The following is a 23,406-nucleotide window of genomic DNA, read 5'->3' as shown; positions in this document are numbered from 1 at the left end:
GTACCTGACCCTAGCTGTCCCAGCTAGATGACTGGATTTGCTTTGTCCTGGCAGGCTGCCAAGGTAAGACGGATACTAGACTGGCGCTAGGGACTGGCTTCCAGATGAAGAATGAGTGCAGAAAGGAAAACACATACACACACACACACACACACGCACACACGCGCGCACACACACACACACACACGCGCGCGCGCGCACACACACGCACACACACACGCACACACACAAGACAACTACCACCCAGGATAAATCTGAAGATAAAATTTCAAAATACAATAAGACAATTAAGAAAGATTTACAAGGAAATCAACACAGAGATTAAAACATTCCAAATGAAAACAAAAATCATAGGGAAATCAGCTGGTAAGGAAAGGGGGAAAAATCCACAAAAAGAACAATGAAGAATCTTTTAATAGAGATATATCAACTATACAGCAATGAATCAGATAAACTATTATACAAGAAATGGATAAATTCCTAGAAACATACAACCTATCAAGACCAAATCATAAAGAAATAGAAAATATGAACAGACCACTAACGAGTAAGGAGTTTGAATCAGTAATCAAAAACCTCCCAACAAAGAAAAGCTCAGAACAAGATGGCTTCACTGGTGAATTCTACCAAACATTTAAAGAATTAATGCCCATGCTTTTCAGACTCTTCCAAAGAATTGAAGAGGCAGGAATACTTCAAATTGATTTCATGAGATTAACATTGACCTAATACCAAACCCAGACAAAAGAAAATTATAGGCCCATATCCCTGATGAATATATATGTAAAAATCCTCAACAAAATGGTAACAAATTGAGTTTATTAACACAGTAAAAGAATTATACAACATGACCAAGTGAGATTTATTCTGAGAATGCAAGGGTGATTTAATATATACATATCAGTTAATGTCATACATCACATTGACAGAATACAGGATTTTTAAAAATCACATCATTCTCTCAATAGATGCAGACAAGCCATTTGACAAAATGCAACATCTTTCTTTTCATGATAAAAACTATCAACAAATTAGGTATCAAGCCCTTAAAAAAGGAGGAAATTCTGCCATATGCTACAGCATAAATGAACCTGGAAGGACATTATCCTAAGAGAAATACGACAGTCACAGAATGACAAATATGCATGATGCCACTTTTATGAGGTATCTAAAATAGCCAAAATTCCAGGAGTAGAGCATAATGATGGTTGCCAGGGCCTGGGCAGAGGGGCAAATGGAGAACTGTTCAATGGGTATAAAATTTCAGTTGTGTGAGATGAGTAAGTTCTAGCGATCTGCTGTATGACATACTATCTACAGTTAACAATACTGTATTGTGCACTTAAACCTTTTGTTAAGAGGATAGATCTCATGTTAAGTGTTCTTACCACAAAAGAAAAGAGAAACGAGAAAAAGCCCAGAAACGAACAAAAACCCAAGGGGGCACAAGGAAACTTTTGGACGTGATGGATATGTTTACTACCTTGATTGTGATGACAGTTACACAGGTGCTGTGTTTAAAACTCAGCAACCTGTATAAATTAAATATGTGCAGCTTTTTTTATATCAAGTATACTTCATTAAAGCTGATTTTAAAAAATGAAATATGAAACAAGAGCAAGGGGATATAAAAAATGACTAACTGGAAATCCTCAAAATAAAAAATGTAGTCTCTCAAATAAAAAAAAAATAAGTGAAATGAAATGAAACAAATAATAATAATAAAAAAAACCTCACAGATGAAATAAATTTTAAACTGAGTATGCCCTGAATACATAGTCATAGAACTGAGAAATAATATTAAGAATTCACCTAAAAAATCAGGCCAAAAAGTAAAGAAATATTGTATAAGTGAAAGAATAATTTGGAGGATGAATTCAGAATTCACAATATACATGTAAAAGATATCTCTAAAAAAGAAGAGAGATTATATTTAAAGTAATAATGGTTGAATTCTCCAGAAATAAAAAACATATGAGTCCTCAGACTGAATATACATTTCCAGGTACAAAGCAAATTTTACAAATATTAGTTCATATTTAGACACATCATAAATGAAACTTCAGACCATCAAAGACAGAGAAATTCTTAAAGCTACCAAGCAGAAAGGAAAAAAAAATCTCTACGAAAGGATAATTAGATTAATTTCTCATTCTCTACAATAATGAAGGTATCTAACAAAAATATATAAGACCCTGATGGAGAAAACTATAAAATATTATAGAGGGAATTTAATGAATATCTAAATGTATGGAAAGGTTCATAAATGGGATTATTGTAAGGCCATTTCTTACTATAATAAATTTTGTATAATTTGAATAAAAGTCTAAAACTCAAAAAGAAGAACAAAAACCTAAAACTATTAAGATAAGTTTGAGAGGGCCGGCCGAGTGGCGCGATGGTTGAGAGCTGGCTTGGGATGCCAGAGGGCCCCGGTTCGGATCCCACATATGAGGGCCAGTGACACTGCCCTCTACAGCTGGGATGCTGAACAACAGCTCGACCTGGAGCTGGGTTGCCGTGAGTCGCTGGCGACGGCGTAGGCTGCAGCCCCTGCTGCAGTGGGTTGCCATGGGCTACTGTGTGTAGCCAGCAGCCAGCATGAGCGGCCAGCAGCTGCAGTGAGCGGCCGTCCAGAAGCCGGCGACTGATCTGCCTCGCCCGGGAAGAGCGCAATGATGGTGCCAACTTGGGCCAGTGAAGCGGCGTCCTCCACAACTAGACTGAAGAGCAAAACGACAGCAACTTGTCTGTTCCCCTTGCCCCAGTTCCCCAGCATTGTTCCCATCCCCCCATTCCCCAATAAAAAAAATCTTTAAAAAAAAAAAAAAAAGATAAGTTTGAGAAAAATCTAAGATGAGGGACTTGAAATACAGAAGGTAACACTTATTGAAAAGCTATAGTAATTAAAAGAGCTTAATAATTTTCCAAGCACCGATTTTTAAAAGCTAGTGGGGGGCAGGGTGTGGAGGTGATTGAGTGACAAAGTAAAGAGCCCAGGAACATATGTGCCTGCATTTGTAGACATTTGGTCTAGGAAATATGTAGCAACATGAATTAATGAGCAAAAAATGGACCATTCAAAAGCCAGTGTATTTTGGCTATGCATTTAGTGGGGGAAAAGAAAGCATCAGGTTCCTATACAAATAAATTAAGGCCCTACACTTGAAAAGAAAAATTTTGAACGTTAGAAAAAAAGAACCAAGAATATATAATAGAGGAAGAATTTCTCACACAAAGTAGTAAAAACCCAAAACATAATGTAAGGAGTAAAGTTCAAAGACATCCCTGCCACCCAGAAATTTCGTTACACTTTTATGTTCTAGTTTAGAAATCTCTTTTGTATACCTACATGGAGCTAGGTCTAACAATGTTCATAGCCTTAGAATAATAAAAAATTGGAGGAAAGGGCCCCAAACAGCCATCTGTAGAAAAATGGACAAATGAATTGTAATATATGTATAAAAAGAAATGCTATATACATTTAAAATGAATTAATAAGTCTACCTGTGTCAACATGAACATGAAATACATAAAATATTGAGTGAGAAAGCAAGTTGAAAAATGATTTATACAGTAAACCTTATTGAATTTTAAAACCACATGTTTAGTAATATATTCATGTATACATGTAGGAACATCACAAAAACATAGATAGAAAGGATGCAGACCAAATTCCAGACAGTTGTTAACTTTGGGGATTGACAGAGGAGAAAGAGATGAAAGAGTGGTATGTATAAGTCATGAACTATAATATATGTGGAATGTTTTATTTATTTTAAAAAATTTAAGCAAATGTGGCAAAATGTCAGCATTTTAAGAATATGATGAGGTGTACAAGTTTATTATATTAATTTTTCATATCTTAATATTTTATAAATTTGAAAACTATTTTAAAAGATACAAGGTATGACAATGAAGTTTGCGAACTTGCCACCGTGTGCTTACACAGGCAGCTCTGTACAAACAGCTCGGTCAGGCTTCATAACCTTGGTACATCAGTGTCTCACAGTTGTGTTTGTGTTGACGTGTGGTGGTGTCTTGCTGAGTGGCGTTTGTTATTGTTGCATGTTTTTGTGTGCCGCCGTGAGAATGTCTAATCTTGAGTTAGAGCAATGAACAAACATTAAATTTCTTGTTAAACTGGGCAAGAGTGTAAGTGAAATCAGGGACATATTTGTCCAAGTTTATAGGGATAATGTCATGAAGAAAACGGCAGTGTACAAATGGATTAAACATTTTTCTGAGGGGCGAGAACGCGTCACTGATGAATAGATGTCAGGGCTGCCACTAATGAGCAGAACTGACAAAAACATTGCAAAAATTCGTGGAATTGTGTGTCAAAATCGTCGGCTGACTGTGAGAAGCACAGCAGACTAAGTAAACATCAATAGAGAAAACAGGAAAATCTTATCTGAAAATCTTGACATGAGAAAGATATGTGCAAAGATGGTCCCAAAAGAGCTCACAGATGAACAAAAGCAAAGGGAATTTTTAGCCAGTAAACAAATCACTGTATTGGAACACCCTCCCTACTCACCTGATCTGGCCCCCAGGGACTTCTTTATTTACCTGAAAATAAAGGAAATATTGAAAGGAAGACATTTTGATGACATTCGGGACATTTTATTGTTTTACCTTTGCTTGCTTGTGGTTGCAATAGTGGAGATTATGGTAAATAGTGGTGGTAATGGTGGTGTGGTTCTGTTTTAGGAGCAGGGGACTTGCTAAGAAGGTGGAAAAAGAGAGGGACGGGAAAAAAAATTAAAGCAATCAACAGGAAATAAGGATGGTAGAACTAGAGATCATGAGCCATTCTAAGAATTTCCAGTGACAAAATGATGCAGTTTTTTCTTCCACCTCAGAGTTGGTTCTATGAACAAAATACCCATGATGCCTTTGGAGTTGCAGCACAATTAGACAACTTCTGAGGTTTCCTCTTCATCAGGAGAACCTGTGCACCAAAAATTGCTCACCCTTATATTAGTTTTATTGAATATATGTAAATAACAGAAAAGGATGAAATGCTTTCCTCTATCTTTTGCTCCTTTCTTCTTCCTAACAAAAATATTCAGAGATCTTTGATTTGAAAAATCCAAACAACCCCATATATTTTAGTATAAGATTCTTAAAACACTTGACATTGTGTCTGGATTAACCATTGTTTGTTGAATGCCTAAGGGGTGTTGTTGGGAAAGAACCTTCCCTGCCCATGACTCCAAGCCCAACCAGGATAGATCACAAATGGGAAATGGGAATTGGAGGAAGTAGGTATTCCTAGGATGGACCCAATGATAGGATGACTGTATAATTATCAGCCAAAGAGGGACCCTTTTGAGAATGAAAGGAGGTGCTAATCAGAGGGAACAGCAGGCATAAACAGCAGGTATAACCCAGCATTATTCTGAGAAAACCAGGACTGATGGCCATCATACCCTTCAGAAGGAAATAATCCTGTTACCCTCCTTTTCTAGACTTTGAGCTTCCTTAAGGTATGGAGAACTGGGGCGTTTCTCAGAAATCCCAGGAAGGCAGCTATCAGAAACAATGCAGAATGGTGTCTCAGCCAGCTGCAATTATAATCTCCTGGGGCTCATATGCAAAATATGAAATGGACATCAGTGTTTTGAGGAAGCTCTAGACAAGACATGAATTTGAATCACACATTGAAGGACATATGAGTTTTGAATATAAGTTCTGAATCTAAGGATTTGCCTTGGGCAGAGGGACGCTACCTGGAATCAAGTGTCTGGTTGCAAGTCAAACATGGAGTTCAAGATAAAAGGGAAGGTCGGGAAGAGGAAGTAACCCATGCTTCTCAAACTTGAACCTGTAGAAGAACCACCTGGGAACTTGCTGCCCCTGATTCGGAGTGTTGGACAAGGGCCTGAGATGCTGCATTTCTCACAGCTTCCGGGTCATGCTGACGCTGTTGGTCCATGGACCCCACAGCTGGGAGACAGAGAAACACAAATGAGTGACCCAAGTGCTGAGTCTGAAATGCTGAAGAAAGATGGGCAAGGCAGAGCTGGTGGGCAGTGGTTTTCTTATCAGAGATTTTACTCAAATGCTGAGAAAGGCCAAACCGATAAGAGCATGAGTGAAACTGGTGGTGTGGTGCCGGCCTGAAAAGCACAAGTCAGTCTCTGAAGGGTAAGCTTTTCTCAAGTCTGGAGAATCATGGCCATGGAAGGATATGATCCCAGTGTGACCAAATTCCTTAGTTTTTCAAGGAGTCCAGAAATTCAGATTTTATTTTTAGCATGAAATCTGCTGCTTTGTAAATCCGTCCTCAAATTAAACACAGAAACACATATATACCCTTGTGAGTCAACTAAATTCTATTTTCTCGCTAAACTTGGCTTCACCTAAATAGTCAAACTAGGTTAAAGACTTCGAGTCCAAAATGTGGTCATGGGCCGCAGACGTTGGCACATAAGGACATCTGGGAACTCACTGCTAGGACGGCCTGGCTGAATATTATGGATTAGAGTTCAGAAAAAGGGTGTAGGATGAGGAGCAAGGATCAGAACCGAAATATCAAGAAGGTATGTAAAGAACACTCTTTAACAATAGAGAGTTGGTGTCAGGAAGTCACAGGATAAGTCTTACTACAATTAGAGTAAAGGTGGTCTTGAATGAAAAATGAGGATTTTGAATGGTTCTCAATCAACAACTGGAAAATCACTGACTTGATTGTTTGAAATCAGGGCTGAGCTTGTTCACATGTGAAAGTGTTCCAGGCACGCTAAGAATGTAGTACTGGAAGTTTTGCTTTGTCCCCAAAGTTGCCCCATCTGAGCAGAGCATGACTTGTCTAGATGAAGTAGACCCATGTTGAAATGAAATGTCACTCCTCATGGCAGGGGCTATATGTGGTGAACAGAATTGGCACCATGTTTTTCATTTTCTTCCCTCCCTCTCCCTCCCTCCCTCCCTCTCTCTCCCTCCCTCCCTNCTGTTTCATCATTGGTATTCTGTACTTATCCCCCTCTCCTTAGCAGGGGCTCTACTGGGTTCACCTCCATGTTCTCATTCTCTCTCTCTCTCTCTCTCTCTCTCTCTCTCTCTCTCTCTCTCTCTCTCTCAGGTTTTAGTAGTTCCTTATGGATTGGTGCTCCGAATAGTTGTCAGAGTGGCTAGCCCCTTAATCTGGTTTTGTGCAAAAGAATGACAAAGCCATAGTGCATTGTTGGAAGATGATCTGGTCATGGGACAGATTTGCCTGCAGTGGAAGAAGTGGGGTGGAGGCTGAGAGGCAGATTTGAAAAGTAAAATGACAGGGAGCGAGAGGATCGAGACACTGGTTAGTTGTGCCTAAAGAGCAAGGTACCAAAAGGGACCATTTTATCTTTGAGGTGTAGGTTCTTGATATCTTTCTTTGATAGGAAACATACAGTCATAAGGAAGAGCTTTTGGGTTATTCCAGTGTGTTCTAGCTAAAAGAAAATGCAGGCCTGGTCTTTCTCCTACGCTGGCATTTTAAAGTAAGCTAGTATTCACAAATTCTCTCCCAAGCAAGTTCAGAAAATTCACTCAAGGCTCAGCTTTGTTTCACTGTTTCATTGTTTGTCAAGATTATAGAAGCAGACTTTGTCTAAAACTATCAACATAAAACGCCTTTATTCTTTCTCCTTTAAAAAGATACCACAATACAGGTATGATGTAATCCTGGTTTATTAAGGATTTCTTAGAGCCCACTGAAAGTTCCGAGATGCTGGGTGAATAAATGCCAAGCCCAGAGGACCCTCCTGAACTAGGTGAGTCAGGAGGCAGCAGAGCTAGAAATTTTATTGCCCTGGGAAATCTTCAAAGACCTCATTAAGTTCAGACAGTTTTTGTAAATTTTTCAAATTCAGCTTGGAATTTGCAGAGATTAAGCTTTGTGAGAGCAAAATAAAGCCACATATAATAGAAGCTAATCTTTATTGATCACTGTGTCAGTTCTGGGTGATTTCATATCAAAATTATTTATATAAGCCAAGTATAAGCATGAATTTCAACCACTTCTTAACAATGCCCTAAAGCAGAAACCCAGAGTTTTATACCTAGCAAAGCAACAGATTCTGTTAAGAGTCTCAGTCCCATTGAGTGTCCCTGTATCTCTCCAGGAGCTCAGCTGTCTTTCTAAAAAGCAAGGCAGAAGGTTCTTCCCCTCCAGGTTCATGTCACCTAGGAGCTAATTCAGTCTTATCCATGCCACATAACTTGGCACTGTTCTTTCTCTGAAACAAAGCTCTGCAAAAATTTTCTTCTAGGTTGATTTCCCCCTTTTAGTAGAAGGAAAAGCAGGCAGGTGTGTGGGTTCCAACCAACCAGGCACCAAGGAACGTAGTTAAAATGCAGATGCATCCTGCCCCAGGGAAAGGCAGTCACTTGGTCACTTCTACTCTCCAGTAGTCCTGGAAGTGCGTTTTATTGGCCAAATAAAGCTGAGCACTACTAGCATACATACACACCGATAGAAGCACAGAAAGTTGACCATATGCTGTTACCGGTTTTGGAGGAAACGTAATGAATGAGAATGTCTTTTAGCCCTTGGTTTTTCATATGTATTAATTACATTTGGGCTCTTAGAACACCTAACAAATGAGAGCTCACTGCCCCACTTGAAGGTGCAGAGGACTTCAGAGTTTCTTCTTACTTTCCCTGTGACACGGCTCCACTCAGCAAATGCAGTTGTGATTTGAGTGATGCTTTCCCAGCCTCATGATTTCACCTCGTGTTTTCATTCTTTCCAGGAAGCAGAATGTGCCTACGTACTCTTCATAGTGGCCACATTTTGGATTACAGAAACTCTGCCCCTGTCGGTAACAGCTCTGCTGCCTGCTTTAATGTTCCCCTTGTTTGGGATCATGTCTTCTAAGGCGGTAAGTCCTCTTGCAAATGTCTGTCATCATTATATTCCTTATGTTGTGCTGATGTTTTCATTGAGAAACGTTATATTGAAAAGGAGCAATAATCCTGCTAACACTACCATACACGTCCTCCAAACATCCAGCTGTTTCTCTCCCTTAGAATTCTACGTGTGTGTTTTCCTTCAGGGGGACAAAAACAGAACACAGGCGGGAGCTTCTCGAGGCATGCATGTCAGTAAGAGACGTGTGTCCAACTTTGCTGGGCTGCCATCTCAGCTTGGTGCGTCTCTCCCAACAGCAGGGCCAACTCTTTCACTTCCAGCATCGGCTTTTTGTACTCAGCAGAATTCACTCTGAACCCAGTGTTGAAAAGCAATTTTTGTTTTTAATGAAGAAAAAGCTCCTCTGTTTTCTTTTTCAGAAAACTGGCATTTCAAAAGATAAAGCCAAATTAACGCTCACATGTATTTCTATTTTGTTCTTGCTGAGAGGAGTTTATTCACACTGAGAGGTGCTTCTTACCTTTAAACAATCTAAAGGTGCCCATCTGAAGAAAACGAATTCAGTTTCCTATTAAAAGCATGAAGTGCATTGAAACCAGAAAATCTATCTCCCAGTGCAGTCTCCCAGCCACCCAGGACCCAGCACACAACTGCCTAAACCACAGCTGAAATATTCTCAGGAAGGATGTCAAATTCAAGATACCCGGCTGTGTAATTGATTACCTTTGAACTTCTATGTTCTGCCAGGGTCCAATACCCTATCATGAGGCTCATCTCTTTTATAATGTGGGTGGAGATTTTTCTTTTTAACTAACCCATGATATAGTGTTTTGTGTCCCCACCCCACAACCCCACAACCCCACAAACCCCCTTGGGAGAAGCTATTATTCCTCTCCTTGTTTTTATGTTGCTCTTCCTTATTTTGGAGTCCAAGTCCATCGTTTTGCTTTTCTGACCCTTTCTACTCCTCTTCCTGAAGTTTTTCTTGCCTCATCATCCTGACTCTTTTCTTTCTAAGCAGCACTGATTTGGAAGAGAGTGTACCCCGGGCTGTACTTGAATGCCTTTCACCCCCAGGCTATAGCTCTTCTGCCACACAGAATCTGGGAGCTATAATTTAAGAAGTTTCTCAAATGCTCTGACACGCTATATGGCTTTCCATAAAGGAAATACACAAAGAAAGGGTTGACAAGTCCTCAAAAATAGAGTGTCAAATTGTTAACCCCTGTCCCGCTGACTTGGGTGGGCCCAGTGCCAGAGATAATTAAGGCTAACTGTTACATATTTGTCTCTTAAGATTTAATAATATTCAAACTGACTAAATTAACCTTTTACAAGAGGCTGAGATAGAAGCAAGATTAACTGGAGTCATAGGGCATTTCTGTAGCAAGCAGGCTAGAGGGAGACAAGAGGAAAAGGGTCCCTAGGAAGTCCTGGCTTTGTGGGTGCTGCCAAAGAAATACCAGGCCCGAGGAGAAGCAGCAAAAACTCTAGGCACCAGTGGCAGCTGCATTACTCAGGCTGGTGATACCTGCCCAAGAGCTTTTTACCCCATCCACCCTTTAATATGAGCCTCAGGCTGATTTAACAGTCATAGAAGCTTAGCCTCAGAAGGGAGTTCTGGGTCACTCCTTCCTGGGCAGAGATTCCCATCCACAGTATCTCTTACAGATGAGGTCACACAGGAAGTGCTTAAAGGCTTCCTGTGTGGGGGGCTAGAGCCCCCCCAAGAAAATCCATACCAGTTTTAAATAATTTGAACATGAGTGACTCAGCTTGAATGAGCCCTAGTCTGAAACCCAGTCACTTTGACTCTAAACTTTTCTCTAACCTCTGAGATTCCACAAATACACCCCATCTCTCTTCCACGTGATCGTGCTGCTTGGATTTGAAAATAAACATAGTCTCCTGTGTCTTCCCACCTCCAGCCTCTATGGTTTCCAGGCCTCAACTCGCTTCTGTGACCCCCCTACCCCAGCGCCATCATCACCATTGTCTTCTTTTCTCTTGCTGGACAAGAAGAGAAATGGTCTGGTTTGTCAATGAGACTAAAGAATTAAAGAGTTAGTAAATATAATGTCTGTCACATAGTAAGCACTCAATATATGTTAGTCAACATCATTATGATTGTCATCATCATTATTATTATTATTATTATTTTACGTTGACAAAAGTGAATAGATAACTCTAGAAGCACTCTGACTATTGCAAAGCCAAAGTGAGCCTATCGTCTCCCCTCTGGTATTTCAGCCTAACTTTCTTCTAAGCTTCATGTGACTTTTTTCACCTATTAAGCTTAACTAGAGCTTGCAACAAGTTAAAATCCTGAGGACGTTCAATGGAGAAAACTGTTCTTTCGTCTTGTGATCCTCGGGACAGACAGGGCAACTGACCTTTTATTCAGAAATAGCTGACCAACGCCACAAGGAGAGGGCTCGAGATTTAGTCAGAAGACCTGAGCTTAAAATAATATTCACCAATAGTTACTCATATGATCCTGACCAGGTCCCTTCATAACTGTTTTTTTTCTCATCTGTAACGGGGAAAGATAACGCCACATAATCCAAGGGTTGTAACACTCAAATCAAATAATGTATGTGAAACAATGGTGAACTCTAAGTTTCAAGTATTCTTAAGAGTTTTAATATCCAGAGTTAAAGTTTGTTTGATAGTGTTAAACTATCATTCTAGCCTCCTGCAGAATTTTGGAATCTCACTGATGTCATTACAGAGAATAATATGTCTTTAATATCCTAAGCTAAAAATATTAAATATGGCTTTAATATCTAATCTAAGATACGAGCCCTGTCACCACAGTTTTAACCTTACTTTACCTATTTATCAAGACAATGCTGAAAACCTATATTGTACTGAGCATGTTGTTCTATTGAAGAATATCAGCAAGTATTGAATTTCTCTCATACCTGTTGAATAAAATTTGAAATGCTAACTACTTAGTATACCCACTTAGATATTCCAAACAGTATATATACTGTTTATATATAAATTTTAGATATATAAATGTGAAGATATACATATGTACATATAGATGTTATATTACATATTTACTCAGACATTTAATAAATATTTATATGCTAGCACTCTGCCGGAATCTTTGAAATACATCAATAAATAAAAACAGGCAAAAAGTCCCTGTCTTCCTAGGAGAAAAGCGACAACAAACTTAACGAATAGCTAAATTAAATTAAATTAGAAGTAATTGGGGCTATGGAACTATGCCACAGGAGACTAAAGATCATTGGAGGGTTGGAATTTTTCCAGTGTATTTTTCCAGGACTCATCAGCTCCAAGTCAAATAGTTGTTTCAATCTAGTTGTGGACAGTGCATCTCAGTGACCCATGGGGGGATTGAACCGGCAATCTTGGTGTTGTGAGCACTGTGCTCCAACCCACTGAGCTAACCGGCTGCCCCAAGGGTTGAAGTTTTAAATAGAATGGTCAGAGTCGACCTCAATGAGGTACAAATGCCTGAACAAAGATTTGCAGGAGATGAGGGCGTCAGCCATTTCGATATATGGAAAACAACCATAGCTAAAGGGGCAACACCCAGTGCAGAGACCTTAAGGCAGGTACGTATGTCTGCAGTGGGACTGCAGCGGAGTGAGTGAAGGAGAGGGTGCTAGAAAACGGTACCAGGGAGATAATGTAAAGAGGGACTGGACCACGGAGGGCCCAAGTAGGCCGTGCATGGTTTTAACTGAAGGACGTGAGCCCCTCTAAAGAATTTTGAGTAGAAGTGTCACATGATTGGTTTGACTTTTATTTTAAAAGGTTAACTCGGGCTGCTATGTTGAGAAACAAGGTAGAAAAGAGACAGGAGAGAGGTTTTTACACTAATTCAGGTGAGAGGCCATGGTAATTCAGACCAGGGATAGTAATAGGGATAGTGAATATTGAATATATCTATGATATATATACACAAAGGGTTCCAAAAAAATGTATACACATTTTAAGAAAGAAAAACTATTAAAATTGTAATGCTCAATATATACTGACCAAAAAAGATGAATACAAGTCACGTTTGACTTCTGCAATGACAAGAGGTGCTCAAAGTGGTTACCATCAGCGTCCAGACACTTATTACCACAAACTACTGCTTGAGCAACATTGACCAAAGTGTCCACTTGTATACATTTTTTTGGAGATATAGATAGATAGATAGATAGATAGATAGATAGATAGATAGATAGATAGATTTCATTGATATATTTCATATAAATTTCCTGAATGATTTGATATGGCATATGAAAGGAAGGAGTCCAGGATGCCTTCCAGACTTCTTACCTGCCAACTGGAAAGACGGAGTCGCCATCCATTGGAATGGGCGGGGCCTACTCTGGGCAAAGTAAGCTCGTTGCCAGAGAGACAGACACCTGAAGTTCAGTTTAGACATTGTTTGAAATACCTATTTTACACCTAAGTGAAGATGCTGAGTAGGCAGCGAGATACAAATGAGTCCAGAGTTCATGAGACAGAGCTGAGCTGGGAATCTAGATTTGAGAATCATTAGCATATAGATGGTATTTAAAGCCCTAAGACTTGATGAGATTATTTAGGGAGTGAGTGAAGGTAGAAAAGCAAAGAGCACAAAGAACTGAGCCCTGGAAAACCACTTCATTAAGAGGCTGGTGAGAAGAGAATGTACCAGCAAAGAACACTGAAAACCATAGGGTGTTGAGGTAAAAGGGAGACCAGGAGAGCGTGGGGCCCTGAAATCCAGGGGCAGCAAATGCTTCAAGGGTGAGGCAATGATCCCGTGTGTTAAATGTGCTAATAGGTTAGTTAATGTGACCATTGGATTTAGCAATACAACGTAAGTAAATATTTCCTTTAAAAAAATAACAAAATGTAGGCTTTATAACCATATACATTAGACCTAACAGAGCATCTTTAAAAAAACTCATTAAATTCACAAACTCGATGTGAAGTATCATTTAACTTTTATGGTAAGTATATTGACTTGTAGAAAGGTTGCTGAATTGGTATAAATTACATAGCTAAGGGAGAACCCAGGTACTCTGATCACAAAAGCCCATGTTTCTTGATGAGATCCCATTTCAAACAGAAATGTAACTACCTCGATGTCGCAAACACATTTCAAATTTCATTAGGAATTTTATTTTGACATACCAATTTTTCCTTGGCAATAGTTATGTTTATCAGTGTCATTTACAAACCATGAGCACCTTCCCTTATTACATCCTGTACAATTAGACTATAAATAAACACATCTGCCTGTGGCTAATGTTCTTCTACAAATATACTAACTCTGATGAAAAACAAAGAATGGATATTACACTGGAAAACAGAATGTGAAAATTCTTTCTTAGGTTTAACAAACTAATTTCCTTTTGACAGTTGGGCTGCAGGCCATAATTTGTTTACATAATCTATTATGGGATTGGCAAACCATGAGTCTCAAGGCAAACTCCAGCCTGCAACCCAATTTTTTTTAATTAAAGTTTTTTTTTTTGGTGACAATTGTTAGTAAAGTTACATAGGTTTCAGGTGTACAATTCTGTAGTACATCATCTATATATCACATTGTGTGTTCACCACCCAGAGTCAGTTCTCCTTCCATCACCATATATTTGATCCCTTTTACTCTCATCTACCAAACCCCTCCCCCTTTTCCTCTGGTAACCACTAAACTGTTGTCTGTGTCTATGAGATTTTGTTACTTCATTTGTTTGTCTTGTTCCTCTGTTGTTTTCAGTTTTATATACCACATATCAGTGAAATCATATAGTTCCTAACTTTTTCTGTCTGACTTATTTCGCTTTGCATTATAATAAAGTTTTATTGGAAACACACACAGCCATGGTTGTTCATTTACATATTGTCTTTGGCTACTTTTGTGCTACAAAGACAAGTTGAGTAGTTTTGATAGAAATTATAAGGCTCACAAAGTTTAAAATATTTACGATCTGATCCTTTATAGACAAAGCATGTCAACTGCTGATATAAAGAGATGTTAACAGGATTATCTCCTGCTCCTGGGCCTCTTTCTGTATTTAATCACTTTCAGATAATTACTTGCTTCTATGTGTTCCTTTGTACTTTTTTTTTTTTTTGAGATTTTTATTGGGGAATTGGGGGGATGGGAACAGCGCTGGGGAATTGGGGAAGGGGAACAGGCAAGTTGCTGTCATTTTGTTCTTCAGTCTAGTTGTGGAGGACGTTGCTTCACTGGTCCAAGTTGGCACCATCATTGCGCTCTTCCCAGGTGAGGCAGATCAGTCGCCGGCTTCTGGACGGCCGCTCACTGCGGCTGCTGGCCGCTCACGCTGGCTGCTGGCTACACACAGTAGCCCATGGCAACCCACTGCCAAGGGGCTGCAGCCTACGCCATCGCCAGCGACTCACGGCAGCCCAGCTCCAGGTGGAGCTGTTGTTCAGCATCTTAGCTGTGGAGGGCAGTGTCACTGGCCCTCATATGTGGGATCCAAACCGGGGGCCCTCTGGCGTCCCAAGCCAGTTCTTAACCATCACGCCACTCGGCCAGCCCCCTTTGTACTTTTAAAGCAATTCTGCGCTTATCTTCTAATTCTCAGGGTATTGGTGAGGTAGTGTCCATGAGGCATAGTTCCATGAGCAAAATTGCAAAAAAGATAAGGGCAGTGGAAAACTCAAATGTCTATGTATCTTATAATCATCAACTCAAGTATCAGATCCTGTAAATAGACTTTCCCAACTCCACTAGGAAAAAGTGGTCCTTTACTCTTTGAACCTCAACTATGCCTTGAAGAGGTCGATCTCGTGCACCTATTATACATTTTTGGACTCTTTTTTAACTTGTTTTCCCTCCTATAATAGCCTTTAAACTCCTTGAGTTTAGAGACATTAATTCAACATCTATTGAGTGTCAATATGTGCTAAGTCCATAAATACAATAATCAATAAGACACATCTGTGGCTTTGAAATATGGCTATTCAAATGAAGGGGATAGTTAAGGGGAAAAATGATTACCATATAGACTAAGATGTGCTATAACAAAAGGAAGTACCATTTAACCAAGTTTGGGGTGCTCAGGGAAGGCATCTTGGAAGAATTGACATCTGGGTTCATCCATGAAGGAAGATTAGGGGTAACCAAGGTGAGAGAAAAGGATGATTCCAGTTAAATGACAAGCAAATGTTAAGGCATGTCTGGGTTCGGGGAACTGCACACAGGGAAAACTGATGGAGCACGGAAAGCCTAAGCTGGAGGATGAGATGGGTCCAAACGAGGCCATCTTGTAAGACATGTTGAGAAGATCAGATTTGATCTTCAAAGACAGGGGCCCCAGGGAAGGTGAATAGGAAGGACAAGAATGTGATCAGATTTACACTTGAGAAAAGTGACTATGACAATGGTGAAGGGTGGGTTAGGGAAAGACAAATCATAAGATAACCAGGTGGGAAAAGGTAAGGAGCTTACTGAAGGTAGAAATGTGCCAATAGAGAAAAGTGGACAAACTTGAAAGATATGGAGGAACTAGAAACGATAGGACTCTGTGACTCTTACACATATTAAAGTGAAAAGGGAATCATGGCTGACCCTCAGGTTTATGGCTCAGGCAGCTGAGTAGATGGAAGTTCCAATCATCACAAAAGGGGGTGTGTTGAGTCTTTAAACATTTGTGGGAAATTCAAATGGAAATGTCCAGTTAGATACACCAGTCTGAAACTCAAGCCTTACTTGTGTGGATATAAAGGTTCTAGTGTCTTCAGCATTCATTCAAAAAATATGTATTGAATGCCTATAATGTGCCAGACATTAGTTTAGTCACAGAGAGAAAAAAATTGAAACTTTAAAATTCAACCATTGGGTGTATAAGACAAGAAGACTGCAGAATACCAGCATTTAATAAAAGGACAAAGGAAAGGTAATTTTCTAAGAAGGACAAGAAGAATTCAGAGAGGCAGTGATGAAACCAGGCAGAAAAAAAATGGTTTACAACTCTGGAAAAACTAGTAAGTTAATAAATTGAAAGAATACTTAAACTGAGAATAAGGGTTGAGGGAGTCAGTAGAATAAAAGTTTGGGAACAGAGTGTAGACAATTGGAACTTAGGAGCTCAGAGACCACAGCTTTTTCATTGGCCCCCTCCCTCCCTCTCTCATTTATCCAGTCGAGAGCTCCACCTGTGTAGCAGGACTGTGCTAGGTGCCAAATATTCTGCGACTAGCAAACCAGATTCCTGGGCTACAGAGAGTGTGTACTGTAGACAAGACATGTTACAAGCAGGTCAACACACAGTGTTTACATAATGTGATATGCTAGGAAGAAGACAAGCAGGGCTCTGCAAGAGAGAAAAATGGTGGGCTCTGTGTAGAAAAGCTTGCCATTTGAGAACTGGAGAGGTGTGAAGAGGGAAAACCGTCAGGCATTTATGCCCATACATCCTGCTCATAAAACAGTTTCGGCGCATGGTAGAGGCCTATTTCAATGTTAGCATAATTCATAAATGAAATAATAAGAACTTTGATACAATCATTTACTTTCTATTATCTAATTATGACAACATGTAAAGAGATCAATATGAACTTTGAAAAGCATGATACATGAATTTTTTAATAAAATATAGAGAAGTCTGCTTTTCCACTTTGATCCAAGGACAACTTTCAATGTTTGCTTTTTTGGAGACCAAGCCACGCTTAATAAGCTGTATTAAAAATGCAGATGCAGTTCAAGATGGCAGAGTCATCATGGGAACAGATTTCCCTATTCCGTCATGGTTTCATAATATTAGAATCATTTTGCTCCAACTCTTCCTTCCTTCCAGTAGACATTATTTGATTTTTAAAAGGGCTGTTTCCTCTTGTAGTCCTTTCTTTCAGCATAACTTTGTGATTCAGTTTAGCCAAGCATTTCCTAAAGTCAGGTCTCTTTAATATCAGACTCATGAGATACACCACCTAAAAATTTAAAAATAAGTTTTCTGTGATTAGATAAGGTTGAAAAATGTGTAGCATGTGGAATCCCACTCTTTGAGAGTGCAATATATTTTCGTTTTTAAAGGTTTTGAGAAGGCCTACAAGATAGAAAATTCTAGTATTTCAGAATTCTGTTTTCTAAATTTATTTGACCACAAAATCTTTTTGTTTCTGTGAAAAATATGGAACTGACATACTTCAGAACAGTCTTTTCTAAATATCCCTCAAATGTTTGCCCAAATGGTACATTACTAATCTCTGAATGGTGTTAGCTTAAAATGGCCTAAAATGTTAGCCCTATTCAAGGGTATTTATTTTATGATAAAGAATTTTGAAGGTCAAACCATTAAAATATGAAGACGTGACTGCGGTTATGGCATACTGGGTGGTAATGAACATGTTGGCGAGTTGGAAGCTCGATTCAGGACTTTCCAAGGTCACAGTCATTGCCATTCTACACTAGGAGCATAAACCAATTAACCCCAGTTTACAGATGGAGAAATTAAGGCGTAGAATGCACATGCCTGATGTTATTCAGCTATTCAAACACCTGGTATCCTGGGTACTCTTTTTTGTCTGTATATTTCCCCTTAACACTACTATTTCTGGGTAAGAATATAGAGCATATTTAAATTTGTATTCAAACACATCTACCTTTCTGTCAACAAAATAAAAAGGTTATATAGTTGAAGGTTAAAGTTAAGCGCAGTGAAATAATGTCTTTCTTATATAATGCTATGTTTCCCCTACCAATGTAAATAATCATGGGTTGAATTGTCATTTCAGGTGGCATCCTCTTATTTCAAAGATTTTCATCTACTGCTAATTGGAGTCATCTGTTTAGCAACATCAATAGAGAAATGGAACTTGCACAAAAGGATTGCTCTGAGGATGGTGATGATGGTCGGTGTGAACCCAGCATGGTAAGTGCTGTGTTTACTGTTCCCGGTTACATTCTGAACAGACCATTCTTGTGCAGGGAAAACAACCAAATAAGTAATGCATAGCCAGGCAATCATTTGTGCTGCATTATAATAATTCATGACTTTTTTTCCTCTGAAAATATGAAAGTGATATAAAGTGTACTTGAGTTGTAGGAGTAAAAAAATAAAAAGAGACCAACTTTTCTTTCACTGCAAGTCTAATTACAGGGAGATTGGAATCAGGGTAAACTACTCTCTCACCTTTTGTGCACTGTAGGAGTCAAAGCTGAGAGAATCCTTGAACCTCAACAGACAAGATTGACAGACTTCAGAGCAGATTTCAGTCCTGTCTTGTCTATTTGGTTGATTACACATTCAAGACTTGTTCAAGAGCATCCTTAATCTGACAGGGAGGATGTTAAGAACCGAAGACAAAGACATTAACTGACAAAATACAAATAAGTGCAGAAAAATTCCAAGGTGGACATGTTTATTTTGAAATGAACAGCTGCAAAGTAAAATAACTAAATAAGAAATGTCATCTATAGACTGTGAAGTAACTCATTTGACTGATTTTTTTCTCCACTGAAATGATTCTTTTCCCCATTCAGTTAATTAGCTATTTTAGTTTTAATCCCATTTCTTAAGAACATAGACGTAAGCTAAAAAAAACTTCCCAGGGTCATAATCATTTGCATAATGGAATTAGTCTTTAAAGCCTTCGGTGGTTCTTCCTTTCTCATCTTTCTTTGAAAATAAGATTGTATTCAATTCTGTTGCATAATTCATTCTAGGGTATATAATCACAGCTGTGTTTATCATTTATGGAGCAAATTGTTTGGTTGCATACAAAAAAATTAAATAACTCAGATGAGACAAATTTTTAAAAATATTCACTACTTTAAAATTTTATGACATATATGTATTAAGGGCATTTCACTCTTTAAGCATGAAATGGTGTTCCATGCCTCTTGGGGTGCTATAGAAATGCATGTTTTTCCCTTGACTATCTGCTCACTGACCCCAGGGGATGGGGTAGTGCACAGCCCAGGGGAGTTAAGAGTGGTGTCCATTAGGCCACTAAATGGCTTTTCAATTTGACATTTTCACCACACAGAAACCTTATCTGATCCCACCCTTTTTTTATTGGAAGATTTTGTGACTTGCCAGTGCGTTACGTTAAAAGCATTTCTAGTTTTCTTTTGATTAAGAATCATTTCTTGTTTAACTAGAGTTCTAAACAGTTTCCTTTTGTTTTACACATAGCAAATATTCACCTGATCTGAAGTTGCAACTTAGAGTGTAAAGTTTTTCTCATGGATCTATTTTAAAAGGGGGTCAGAGGACTTCATAAATGGCTTTATATGGAAAGATGTGCTTCTGAATGATTTTCAGGGACTTCCTACTCAAAAGAGATCATGTTTTTTCCCAAGTGTGATTTTGAAAGCTTCTAGATATGGTTTAAAATCCTACAGTTTTAGGTATGTTATTTTCAAGGGAGGAGAGCTACCCTATAAGAGAAGACAATGCGATGTGTCCAGTTCTTGACAACAGATGGGGAGGTCAGCTTCAGGAGAGTATAAATAATAGGATCTACAGGGAACTCTGAAACCTCTTTTTAGCTACTGATTTTAACCATTGCCTGCCCCCATCATATATGAAACCAGAGTAGTAAACGAGTAAAAGGCAGATTCATAAAAACGAATCTCTCTCCCTGCCCTTGTGACTCCTTGGTAACATACTAATGAACAGAGATATGACAAAAAGACAAAAGGAAGAATAAGGGATCCGAAATTCAAAAGATGGTTGTACCTCCTCTTACTAGTGTTGGAAGGTAAGTGCCGTCTGTAACAGGCATTTAAATATTGGTGTAATACTCGAAGCTGTTACACCATCTACCGACTTGTGGTTGGGTTATACGTTTAATCATTATTCTGTTTTGGGAGGGAAGATTTTTAGGGTTTCCACGGAGATCAATCCTATAAAAACTTCACTCTGACACGTGCCACTTTGATTCAAAGCTGGCTGTGACTGTCCTCAGAGTTTGTCGTCTGTGAGGGACCTTAACCTTCAATGTTTTGAAAAAAATGAATTCCCAGCCCACAGCCAGCATCCTTCCCAGCTCGGTAATACCGAGGCCGTGGAGCTGGGACCATGGCTCACCCTGGAAGCTCTCTCATTTCAGGCTGACACTGGGGTTCATGAGCAGTACCGCCTTCTTATCCATGTGGCTTAGCAACACCTCCACGACTGCCATGGTGATGCCCATCGTGGAGGCAGTGGCCCAGCAGATCATCAGTGCTGAAGCGGAGGTCGAGGCCACGCAGATGACCAATTGCAGTGGATCAACCAATCTCGGACTGGAAATGGATGGTATCAGGCGTTGCTATGGCCACAGGGGGTCTAGTCCTATGGGCTATAGGCACCAACTCAAGAATTATGTTTTGAATTAACTGTCCATACATGCATGAGATGACTTTAACCTTCCTGTCTCTGTATTTCCCAATATTTATACAAGGGAATTACAGTGCCCAAATATTTATCTTAAATTAACGACTGAATTTACAGTCTCTATCAGAAGAGGAAGACTGCCCTTTCTGTCCCGTGGCCAGTCTGATGGAACCCCTCCATCTCTTTCTCAGCAGGCCTCCGGGTTACTCTTGTACTGACATGATTTTCTTGCATAATATTGGGGGTCTTTAATTCCTACATTCTATTTGGAAACAGCATGTCATTTTACTGTGCTTATTTCTGCCTCTGGTAAGCTGATGCAGTGAAAAAATGTTGAGGGACATTTGTGTTCATAGAATACTTTATAAATGTTATGTCAGTACAGGTGAATTTGATAATTTTCAGGCTCTAGTAATGCTTCCGTCACACACATACACACACACACACACACACACACACACACACACACACACACACACACACACTGATAACCCTTTATTTAAATTAATTTTCTTTCACTTAATGTTTTGCAGAATGTGTCAGTGAACATGAAACAAATGAGAAGAAAGAGAAAGCAAAACCAGTTACAGGGTAAAGAATACTGACATTTTGATTAGGGTTTTCCAAATTCCATCTTAATAATATTATAAACTGAGTCAATGTATTTTTCAGACACAGTAATGATGCAGGGAAAACTTCAAGCAAGCTGGAGTCGGGAAAGGTACATTACATTTGATTCTTACCAAATAATTATACATGAAATTAGATCTGCCGTTTTAAAAACATTTTAAAAACTCTGACTTGCTTCCTTGTCTGTGAATTACTTTGCTTGCCTGAGTCAAACCACAGTTTGATAAGCCTTCGTGGATAGACTGAAATCAACATCCTCAGAAGAGACATTTTAGGCTCTGAAAATTAGCATCATTATTTTCGCCTTTTACTAGGTCTTGGTGATGGCATTTAGCATATGTAGGTTAAAGAAATATCATTCCAGTCTCGGAATAGTTTTACTTTTTTGTTAAAGTCGTGCTGGCCCAATAGCCTGATTTTCCTTCGGAGCATCCTCATTTATTCCAGGTTATGAACCTAAAGCATCTCCTACTAGTGTCAAAACAATCCAGTTGTCTTCAGTGTCTCCAGGGCCATTAAAATGTCAATGCAGAATTCATAAGGCGCTACCGTCAAATACATACGGAAAAATTCTTGTAGCCATTCTAGCTGTTAAAGGAAGGAAGGAGGCTTTTGCAAACTAGCCCATAGAATTTATTTCCCTGGAATATATCAATTTAAATATACTATACCAGGTTGTATTAGGAGCAATGTATCTCAAGACCACAGAAAAATAATCCTGCATAGAAATAAGTCCTAAGGTAACCATACCATCAGGAATAAGGGAGTGGGGCATTTTTCTTCCTCAGGCTATACTGCATTAGCATGCAACTCAATAGGAAACAGAAAACCCTCTCATTATTTACAGAAATCTTCAAGGAAAGAGCAATTTCTATGTCAAGAGAAAACAAATACAAACATATGTTTTAAGTCATTAGTTACAGTGTACATTAAGGGGTTAAAGATGAGAATTGAATATATACTTATGAAAACATTATCATCTTTAGGGATGGAGGTCATTCTTTTAAAACTGTTAATTAGAAAATTAACAGTATGCCAGGTAAGTTACAGCATACATTACAAATGGGCTTTTAAAACTGTTATGGAAATTGGAAAGCCTAAATGAAAGAACGTACTTGCACTCAGTAACTTTTTGTGGTCATCTTTAGAAACCCAGTTTTCTGGCATGATGTTAAATGTTGGGTCAAGACCTTTAAAGTTCATGTGACAGCCCAACACAGTCCTAGACGTTCCAGGAAGATCTACTGATGAAACGACCTGCTACTTGCTACAGGCAGCTCAGAGTCTGATGGGGAAGATGGACTTGAAAAAAATAAGTGCGACATAAATACCACAACAAAGGCATGCACAGAGGCCAAGTCTTCCAGAAGCCAGAGCAACTAGCTCAGTGTGGGCATCCTGTGAGGGAGGGGGGATGATGAGGTGGAAAGGTGTGCATCTGGAAGGAAGATGGTGGCGTGTGCAGTCAGGGTGCAAACTCCATGGTGCAGGGACCATGTCTAATTCATTTACCGTTTAATCCCCTGGCACATCCCGTTGCTGGACACACAGGAGGTAATCAGTAGATAGTTATCTTTATTCATGAATGAATGAGTGAAAAAG

At 39.2% G+C, this 23,406-nt stretch overlaps 1 protein-coding gene across 6 annotated transcripts in view; it reads left to right on the top strand.

Moving 5' to 3' along the window:
- Positions 1 to 23,406, top strand: part of SLC13A1 (solute carrier family 13 member 1) — a 140,196-nt gene that overhangs the window by 61,595 nt on the left and 55,195 nt on the right. For all 6 annotated transcript variants that reach the window (XM_019632810.1, XM_019632809.1, XM_019632808.1 and 3 more), the window contains 5 exons: positions 8,742 to 8,870; positions 18,587 to 18,723; positions 20,909 to 21,096; positions 21,708 to 21,765; positions 21,847 to 21,895. In XM_019632810.1, the coding sequence (XP_019488355.1) occupies positions 8,742 to 8,870; positions 18,587 to 18,723; positions 20,909 to 21,096; positions 21,708 to 21,765; positions 21,847 to 21,895 (561 nt within the window). The remainder of the gene's footprint in view (positions 1 to 8,741; positions 8,871 to 18,586; positions 18,724 to 20,908; positions 21,097 to 21,707; positions 21,766 to 21,846; positions 21,896 to 23,406) is intronic.

The sequence above is a fragment of the Hipposideros armiger genome, unplaced genomic scaffold (assembly GCF_001890085.2).
Source record: "Hipposideros armiger isolate ML-2016 unplaced genomic scaffold, ASM189008v1 scaffold_1177, whole genome shotgun sequence".
Taxonomy (NCBI): Eukaryota; Metazoa; Chordata; class Mammalia; order Chiroptera; family Hipposideridae; genus Hipposideros; species Hipposideros armiger.
The sequence above is the reverse complement of the archived record's forward strand: the minus strand, read 5'-3'. Positions and strand labels throughout refer to the sequence as shown.